This window comes from Gossypium hirsutum, chromosome A03, assembly GCF_007990345.1.
Source record: "Gossypium hirsutum isolate 1008001.06 chromosome A03, Gossypium_hirsutum_v2.1, whole genome shotgun sequence".
NCBI classification, from domain to species: Eukaryota; Viridiplantae; Streptophyta; class Magnoliopsida; order Malvales; family Malvaceae; genus Gossypium; species Gossypium hirsutum.
This window is the reverse complement of record NC_053426.1, coordinates 5348489-5358626: the sequence shown is the minus strand read 5'-3', so window position 1 is coordinate 5358626 and position 10138 is coordinate 5348489. Positions and strand designations below refer to the sequence as shown.

General features: G+C 33.5%; 1 protein-coding gene and 1 long non-coding RNA gene across 2 annotated transcripts; one reads left to right on the top strand and one right to left on the bottom strand.

The window, feature by feature from the left end:
- Positions 1-266: 266 nt before the first annotated feature.
- Positions 267-9030, bottom strand: LOC107887514 (zinc transporter 6, chloroplastic). The gene is made up of 3 exons (XM_016811775.2): positions 8311-9030; positions 2843-3005; positions 267-418 (listed from the first exon to the last, which is right to left on the bottom strand). The coding sequence occupies exons 1-3, from the start codon at positions 9013-9015 to the stop codon at positions 267-269; spliced, it is 1020 nt and encodes a 339-aa protein (XP_016667264.2). The 5' UTR covers positions 9016-9030.
- On the top strand, positions 4663-6092 carry LOC107963841 (uncharacterized). The gene is made up of 3 exons (XR_001702056.2): positions 4663-5434; positions 5552-5614; positions 5691-6092. It is a non-coding gene; the product is annotated as an uncharacterized lncRNA (long non-coding RNA).
- Positions 9031-10138: the final 1108 nt, after the last annotated feature.

The following is a 10138-nucleotide window of genomic DNA, read 5'->3' as shown; positions in this document are numbered from 1 at the left end:
TTATCTTTTTTAAGGATAATCTAAATTCAAATCATCGTTAAATTAAAAAAATTAAATTATATTACTAATTATATTTGATTTTTCGATGTTTTATCTTGGTTCCATCCGTGCTCGAACATTACCATCCCTAATTTCGCTTGATGATAACTAATACTTAAGAGTTTCCAACAGCAAAGCTGCACATACATGTGTGTGTATATATATAAGGTTAGTGTGTGACAATTCCATTTGTTTATGTTTTTAAAAAAGGGTAGACAAATAAATATTTAAGCCCAGAGTGCAAGGATAAACATGGAGGTAGAGCCAAGAGCTAGCGCAATGAAAGAAGCTTTCTTCAACCACGTTTGGGAAGCCATGAGCTTGTTGTGGAAGAAATCGAGGGCAATGAGATCAACCATCGCCATGTAAATGAGTATGCCCGATGTTAGAATTGTGTGACCCAAATTCTAAGAGATTGCTTGCAAGTCAAGTTAAACAAAAATATATTTTCTTTCTAGAAGATTTAGTATTTATTAGTATAATATATTTAGCATTTATTAGTATAGTTTATTTGACTTACTAATTTAGCCTATAAATAGGCTCCTTTACAATCTTAGAATTAAAAAGACACCCATTAGATTAGAACTCATAACACATTCAGAGAATTTTGTGTTTACGTTTGAGGGTTCTTTGTTTTTCGGGTTTTTGGGGTTTAGTTTTTATCTCCATCTTTTGTACTCTTCATTCTTTTGCCATTATAGTAAAATTATCTTTGCCCGTGGTTTTTTATCCTCTTTTGAGGGGTTTTTCCACGTTAAATTTGTGTGTTCATCTTCTCAATTTCTTCTACTATTTTTACTTGTTCGTTGCTTATTCGGGACGATCCTAACAAGTGGTATCAGAGCTAGTTTAACTTTCATAGATCAGCCCGGTCAAAGATGGCAGCAACAAGGTTTGAAATTGAGAAGTTCGATGGTGAGACAAATTTCAATCTGTGGCAAGTTCGGATGATGACAATTCTAGTTCAAAATGGCTTGAAAAAGGTTGTTACAGGGAAAAAGCCTGAGAATCTAAATCAAACAGAATGGGAAGAGCTTGATGAAAAGGCCTTGTTTGCAATCCAGTTGTGCCTCGCGAATACAGTATTGCAGGAGGTATTGATGGAGAAGACCTCATTCGCCTTGTGGAAAAGGTTAGAAACTCTTTATGCGACTAAGTCTCTGGCTAACCGTTTAGTGTTGAAACAACGTCTATTTACGTTTCGCATGAACGAATGTGAGCTTCTTAAAGATCACATCAGTCAATTCATTACTCTTTTAAATGATTTAAAGAACGTTGAGGTTCATATTGACGATGAAGATCAAGCTATGCTATTATTGTGCTCTTTACCCTCTTCATACAAGTCTTTCTGGGAGACCCTGATTTATGGCAGAGACAAACTCTCGTTCGAAGATGTGAAAGGTCATTTGTTGAGTAGAGACAAACTCGACAATGAGTTTGATTTGAATAGCAAAGCAGATAGACAAGCTTCCGTTTTGGTAGCATCAAAGAAACGAGACAAAAGGTGTCGCTATTGCAAAAAGTTAGGTCACGTCAAAGTAGATTGTTTTAAACTGCGAAATAAAAGAGCTGCTGAGAGTAACGAGGAAGATGTAGCTGGTGCTAATTTGGTCGATGAAGGCGGTGATGATTTCTTGTTAGTGTCAACGAGCGATAACTCCAAGCTTACGTCTGAGTGGATCCTAGATTCAGGATGTTCTTTCCACATGTGTCCCAATAGAGAATGGTTCTCCACATACAGTTCAGTTGAAGGTGGAGTTGTGCACATGGGAAACGATTCATCTAGTAAAATAATCGGTATTGGTACTGTTAAAATTAGGATACACGATGGGACGATTAGGACACTCTCAGATGTCAGGTATGTACCTGATTTACGAAAGAATCTCATCTCCTTGAGTATTTTAGACTTGAAAGGATGCAGAATCAACATCGAGTCGAGCGACATTAAAGTATCTCGTGGAGCTCTCGTTTTGTTAAAAGGTAAAAGAACCGGCAGTCTTTATATTCTGGAAGGTTCTACAGTGACCGGTGAAATCGGACGTCCCTCGTCCGTTACGGAGTCAAAGTCAACTCATTTGAAGCGGAGGCAACTTGGTCATAGGAGGGAAAAAGGTATGACCGTTTCGTTGAAGAGAGGTTCTCTTTTGGATGCAGGTTTTGAAAAGTTAGGGCACTGTATTCGTGAAAATCAGACCCGGGTTAGTTTTGATTTGGCAGTGCACAAGTCGAAGGCTAGAAGTCTTCCAGCTTCTAAGCATAGATTCGACTCAGTTAATTCCCTGCATAGTTCAAGATAGGCCCGTGGCGGGTTTTGGCAAAGATGGCATTGAAAGAATTCGTGTCAAGGTGGAGATTGTTAGAATTGTGTGACCCAAATTCTAAGAGATTGCTTGCAAGTCAAGTTAAACAAAAATATATTTTCTTTCTAGAAGATTTAGTATTTATTAGTATAATATATTTAGCATTTATTAGTATAGTTTATTTGACTTACTAATTTAGCCTATAAATAGGCTCCTTTACAATCTTAGAATTAAAAAGACACCCATTAGATTAGAACTCATAACACATTCAGAGAATTTTGTGTTTACGTTTGAGGGTTCTTTGTTTTTCGGGTTTTTGGGGTTTAGTTTTTATCTCCATCTTTTGTACTCTTCATTCTTTTGCCATTATAGTAAAATTATCTTTGCCCGTGATTTTTTATCCTCTTTTGAGGGGTTTTTCCACGTTAAATTTGTGTGTTCATCTTCTCAATTTCTTCTACTATTTTTACTTGTTCGTTGCTTATTCTGGACGATCCTAACACCCGACGACATAGAACCTAACAACCCTTCCATTATCAACGCATTAGGGCTGCTGTCGCCGTACCCCGTCACTGCAAATACTACCATTCCCAAGACTATTCCCATTGGTGTCGTCGTTGAAAACATGAAGCACATGTATGCCACTGTTCCCGTTTTGAATTCCGCCTGAAAAAAAGAAAATCACAATAGGTAACTGCATTAATTAAAAAATATATTTATTAAAATTTTATATCAAAATTATATCAAACTTTGGATGCCATGTAACTTTTCTTTAAAAAAAATATATAGTATTTTAGGCTATACCTATATTTGTTTAGTTGACTTTAGTCCTTGAATTTAGTAATTAACTTCATTTTAATCCTTAAACTTACAAATATAAAAATGTGATAACATGACACTATGTGATTGTGTTATGTCATTACCTAAAAATTAAAAAATATAGAGTATCACATCATAAAATATTGACGGATTCTAAATTCAGAGATCAAAATGGACTTAATTACTAAATTCAAATGTCAAAGTAAAAAAAAAATATAAATACTAAAATAAATCTAGTTGCCAAGTTCAAGGGTTATTTTACTAATTTTCTTAACTGAATTATCATCTGATTGTTTTGTGACAATAACTCAACCACAAATTTTAATTACAATATACATATATATATACATTTATAATAATTGTTTGCTTTCCGTTTTTCCTTGATTTGTAAAATACAGCAAATCTCAACAACCTAACATTATTGAGCATTTAAACTAACTACAAGTTATCTCTCACCTTTTCAAAATTTTAGTAAGATTCTTATTTAAATTAAATACAACATGGAATTTAGTTAAAGTACTTCTTGATATCAAGTTTTAAGTTCTTTTTATTATACGAAAGGCAATTGGTCCGGTTGAATAGTACAGTTGAATAATTTGTTTTCTATTTTCTAATATTTTTAATAGTTTATTTAATTAAATTGAATAAATCGGTCAGATTGATTGAACCGAAAATTGGTGGTCTAACCAATTTGATCATCGGTTTGGTTTTGAAAACCTCTCCTGACAAGTCCTATTATAGGGAGTGAATCAAATTAGTCTCTCTACTATTAAATAGATCAATGAGTTCTAGTACTATTATGTCTTTGAAAATGTCAATAAAATTAACATTTATTGTTTAAAAATATCATTTAATATTTAACAGAGTTATATTTTAAAAGTTTTTTATGATTACACAAATGAAATATTTTGTTTGGAGTTGAACTATTAATGAAAAAAACATTATGTCATTTTTAAGCAATAAATATTGTTAACTATGTTATAATTTAATTTTTTTAATAGTACAAGGATTAAATTGATCCATTTAATAGTAAATGGACTAATTTAATTCACTCCCTGAGGGACTTCATAGGTAATTTCATCGAATATTCTAAGAAAGAGTTAACAATTTTTTTAAAATAAACAAAATCCTTAAACATATGATGAAAACTATTTCCATCATATATATATATATCAATATGAGGTTTAAAAAAAAATAGTCCCACAGTACTCTCTATTTAAAGTTTCTACTCCTTTTCTTTTAATTTTTTAAGTAACTCCATGTCTTTTGTTTAAATTTTTTATACGTTAAATATAAAGTTGATTTTAAGTAAATTGTTGTTTTATTTTTAAAATTTTACTTAATTGAAATATTTTTTAATATTATAATATTAAAATTATTAAATATTTAATTATTAAGCTTAAAATATTTTTTTTGAATTAAATAATTTGTCTAGAATTAATAGAATGAACTAATTACACATAATCAGAATTGGCCTAAAGTCCATTAGCCCAAACCTTTTAAAAGAATAAATAAATTTAAAAGCCTACTAAGTAAAGGAGCCTGTTTAAAACATCTTGAACTAGCCCAAATCGTCCGAATGTAACTATAATTAAACAGGAAAATCAAAGCAAATCCTATACCAGTCAAATCGACAGCTGGATACCAATAGTCTCTGTCCTTTCACATCACAGACCTAGCCTTAATGATAGCAGTTTTCAGAAAAAAGATCTTTAATTTACCTGCTATTCTTTCCAGAGATTTCCATCTTTATTTCCTCTCAATCATGATGCCTTGGCCGATACATCTCCAGAGCTTGACGAACGTGTTCTGGAATCCCTCCCACCCGGTAACAGCTTTCTTTCCTCTTTAGAGCCTCCTTTGCAAGAACATGAGCATAAGTATTCTCTTTTTTAGGGATAAAATGAAACCATATCTCTTGAAATCTGTCTTTTGTGCTTTGAATGTCTCTAATAATTGCTCCAATGGCCGATTTGTCAATCTCGAAACTTTGGCATTTCTTTATAACAGTTTTTGAGTCGTCCATTACTTCCATTTTGTTTAATCCCATGAAGATTCCTAATTTCATTGCTTGTAACCCTGCATGAGCCTCTGCCATGAACGGAGTAGCTATATTGGAATGAGTGACCACATTCGATGCTAAGATCTCCCCCTCTTCATTTCGTACAAGCAACCCTGAAGCCGATCTGGAATGTTGTTGGTCGTAGGCTGCGTCAAAATAAACTGTAACCTTTGCTCTTAGAACATTCTGTTGGATGCTTCCATCGGACTGATATGTGAGTTTTTTCTCTTTTATCCCATTGAACTTAGAGATATAACTATGGATTTGTTTTGCTATGTCTTTTCCTGTTGCAGTTCTCCTTTCATATATTAATCTATTGCTATTGAACCAGATCAACCAGAGTCCACAACAGAAAAATCGAATCTGTTCACTAGTCCTCTATTCAGAGACCCAGGTAAGCTACTCCCACGTATTCTGAGTATTATTATTCAGTACCCATGAAAGATTTAAGTGATTCTAAATCTCAATAGTTGTAGGGCATTGACGAAAAATGTGGCTACTGTCCTCCTCATTTTGATGGCACCGAGGGCATTGTGCATCCACCACCACTTTCTTTTGCTTGAGGTTAATAAAGGGAAGGAATAAAATTCCAAGAGATTCTCCAAATTGTCGTTGTAACTTTTGAGGGGATGTATAATTTCCATAGTTTCTTATAGAAATTTTTTATTTCAGTTTGTATAAAATTACTATTAAGATCCACGTTAGACTCCTGTAATAGTTTATAGGCGCTTCTGATTGAGAACTCACCGGACAGTACACCTCTCCATACTTGAAAATCTTTGTATACTGTCTCCGCTAGTGGAATCTGCATGATTTTCCTTGCAACATCCATACGAAAGTTATTCATAATAACAGCTGCTTTCCAAGTCCTAGTAGTGGCCTCTATTAGATCTGAAACTAACTTCATGTTTTCATTGTTTTCTCGGTTTTGTAATCTATCTGCTTCATCCCCTGAAATCCACAGATCATCCCAAACGAAAATATGATTCCCTTTGCCCACCCTCTAGCATATACCTTTCTCGAGAAGCCCTCTTGTTGCCCAGACACTCTTTTAGGTAAGCGAAGGTAACATTCCTAACCGAGCATTGTAGAAATCCGAGTTAGGATAATATTTTGCCTTCAAAACATGGGCTAATAATGAATTTGGAAAATTAATAAGGCGCCAACCCTGCTTTGCTAACAACGCGAAACCAAGTCCATCGTCTTTCAATGAGCATAGTTCTTTCCAAGCACACCAATGAATGCCTTTTTTGTCATGACCTTTCTGCCACCAAAACTTAGCTATAATGCCTTCCAATTCAACACATAAAGACTTAGGAAGTAGAAAGCAAGCCATAGTGTAAGTAGGGCTGGATTGAAGAACTGCTTTTATGAAAACTTCTTTCCCTTCTTGAGAGAGGTGCCTTATGCTCCAATTTTCAATTCATTTTTTTAAATCTGTCCTTCAAAACTTGAAATGACAATCTCTTCTTTCTTCCCACCATATTAGGGAGCCCTAAGTACCGTTCTGGATCAGTTGACCTTCTTACTTCAAGTACATTAGAAACGGCTATCATTTCCCTATCTTGCGTATTTGTGCTAAAAAACACTGTTGACTTGTCATAATTAACACACTGGCCAGAACACTTTTCATATTCATTCAAAATCCATTTTAAGGAATGTACTCCTCTTTCAGTAGCTTCTGCGAATAAAATGCAATTCAAAATCCGTTTTAAGGAATGCACTCCTTTTTCAGTAGCTTCTGCGAATAAAATGCAATCATCTGCAAAGAGTAAATGTGAGATAGATGGCCCCCTTTGACTAGCTTTTACTCCTTCAAGTATTTTCCTCCAATTGCAAGCCTCATAAGACTTGAGAGCCTTTCCCACAGAATAAAAACAAAAACGGGCTTAGAGGATCTCCTTGTCTTAAACCTCTACTGAGATGGAATACTTCCCCTAACTTTCCATTGAACACTACTGAGTACGATACTGTAGACACACATTTCACAATTGAATCAACCCATCCTGGATCAAAACCTATTCTCTTCATTGTCATTTCCACAAACTTCCATTCGACTCTATCGTATGCCTTACTCATGTCTAATTTCACCGCCATAAGCCTTTTTTTCCCGTCTTCTTGTGCTTTAGAGTATGTAAAATTTCATAAGCCAGTAACACATTATCAGAAATCTACCTCCCTGGTACGGAAGCACTCTGTGCTAAATCTATACATTTATCCATCACTACCCGAAGTCGATTTGCTATGACCTTAGCTATCAATTTATAAATCACATTACATAAGCTAATTGGTCTGAATTGATAATATTGGAAAGATTTCAATTCTTGGGTATTAGCACAATATTTGTTTTATTGATCAAACTCATTTACAAACTTTCATTCAGTCTTTGAAGGCAAAAATCTGAAACCTCCTCTCCGATGATCGACCAACATTTTTGATAGAATAACGCCGGAAAAAATATAATTTTTTTAAAATAATACATATTAATAACATTTATCAAATAAAATTTATATTTTTTAAATATAATAAAGAATTAATTTCATTCATTAGTTAAAAGTAAAACAAAGATAAATATAAAATTACAAACAAAATCAAATTTTAACAATTTTAACATTAAAACAAATTAACAATATATATAAAATAAATAACTTGTAAGAAATTATTAACAATATTCTTTCAATTATAATATATTAATATTAATATTCAAACAATTTTGAATATGTTTTTAAAATTAAAAAATTAATATAACTAAATCTAAATTAGTTAAATATTTTTAAAAATATTTTATAATTACATTAATATTAATTTATTAATTTTTTTGAAGAAATTCATTAAAAAAATTTAAAAAATAAAATATTTAAATTTTAATATATATATATATATAACCGACTTATCTATCGCACAAAAATACAAGCATGTAATTAGAAAAACTCCAACACCATAAGAATAAAAAAAAAATCCAAAATAAATATAAAACTAAAATTCCAAAAATAATATAATGCAATGACGGAAAGCTGGAATTTAACCATTTGTAAAAAAAAGTAAAAATAAAAAGGGAAAATTACAGTTTTTTCCCTCTTTTTTGGTTACCTGAGCAATACAGCCACCAAGACCCATGCCTTCAAAGACTTGGTGAAAAGCCAGTGCTGCAACCAGCGGTCTAATCGTACACTGATTTTGCGACATCCCCATCGTCGCTCCGATGACCACTGAATGAAAAATTATCCCAATCTCCAATACCTGCGACACCAGCTTCTGCTTAAGCTTCACCAATTCCTCGTTCGGCAAATCCTTCCCCACTTTCTTTCCGGTCGTCCCCTCCTGTGTTACCACCGGAAAATACTCTCCGCTCGGCTTACTCTGACCGTGCTCCACGTGAGAGCTCGCCGTCAAGTCGACGAAAAGAGCCAGGAGGGCTCCGAGTAACGTGACCAGCCCAGCGAAAGGGAAATCCTTCCACGGATGGCGGGAAGCGACGTGGCAATCGGAGAGAGCAGCGAAGGCTTCGGGGAGGACGTGAACTAAGGAGGTCGAGAGGATGACGCCGGCGGCGAAGCACTTGATTACCAAAATCGCCTTGTCGTAAACGGGTTTCCCTTGGAAGTAACGAGCTAGAAAGATAGGGGAAGATATGCCGGCGATGCTGGAGATGAAGATTACTACAAGAGAGATGAGCTTTAGGTGTGACGCGGCGGCGCCGTCACGGCAGCCGAGGGTTCGAGCGGCGTCGGTCACGCACGGAGATATGGCTTTAATGGCTGCTACTGTAAGAGAAATGGAAGTGGGAGTATGCATTAAGAGGACGAAAATTGAAGATTTAATTAGGGATGGGGTTTGATGGGGCCCAATTTTAAGAAAATGTTAGTGTGGTATTAATTAGGGACATAAAATTTTCCTCCATTTGTCTTTTTTCCTCTTTGTCTTTAGTGTAGAAAATTAATGAAGAAAATGTTACTTGATATGAATTTTCTTTTAACATTTTATAATATTTGTTATATAATAAAGTAAATTTTTAGTATAATTATAATCATTGATGCCTCGTTAGACTTTGGGTTGGATCAAAGTGAGTGACTGATCATTTGTAATTAAAAATGAATTAAAACATGTTAAAGTTTGTGCTTCGAAACATTGTTATATCTAAAATGGAGTTGAGATCTTGGTGTTTATAACTAATTATTGGGTTATCTTTTTATTATAGAGATTTAACATATTATCAATGAATAACTTATTGAATGGTGTGTTGCAGGGAAGATGAACCTACCCTATGCCACATAGTATTGCTATGCTAGCAAAGGGATTTTTGGAAGTTTGTTGATTTTTACTTGGCAGATATAAGTTCATATATAATGTAAGTTACAATTATTATCAATAAATAGATTATTGAATGGTGTGTTTGTAGGGAAGATGAATCTACCCTATGCCACATAGTATTGCTATGCTAGCAAAGGGATTTTTGAAAGTTTGTTGATTTTTACTTTGGCAGATATAAGTTCATATATAAAGTAAGTTGCAATTGGATTAAGCTATTTATGTAGAAAAATAACAATGGACATTAAAACATTTTTCACATGGTTAGGGGTTAAGTTAGAAATTTTTATTTGAATGGTCAAATTTAAATTATAATTTTTTGAGAGAGCTAAAAATGTTATTTCATCATTATATTAATATAAATTTTACAATTTTTCTTAAGATTAAACTATAAACATTTCATTTTGGAGAGGCTATAATTAAACTTTAAATTTTTAAAAGGGGCTAAATTATAATTTTACTATTAAATTAACTTAAAACTTGCAATTTCTAATGAGACTAAAGGGATAATTTTTCTAGGGCCACTATCTACCCCCTCTAGCTCCACCCCTATACACAATTCATAAATTTCTTATATTTTCAAGACCTTACCCAAAAAAATATTCCACTA

What these genes read in the sequence shown, in the direction of transcription:
- LOC107887514 (XM_016811775.2), bottom strand. Translation starts at nt 9,015, where the DNA reads ATGCATACTCCCACTTCCATTTCTCTTACAGTAGCAGCCATTAAAGCC. An exon ending in TTGGTGGCTGTATTGCTCAG is followed by an intron (nt 3,006 to 8,310) that starts GTAACCAAAAAA and finishes TCTTTTTTTCAG; the next exon opens with GCGGAATTCAAAACGGGAAC. An exon ending in GTTAGGTTCTATGTCGTCGG is followed by an intron (nt 419 to 2,842) that starts GTGTTAGGATCG and finishes TTCTAACATCGG; the next exon opens with GCATACTCATTTACATGGCG.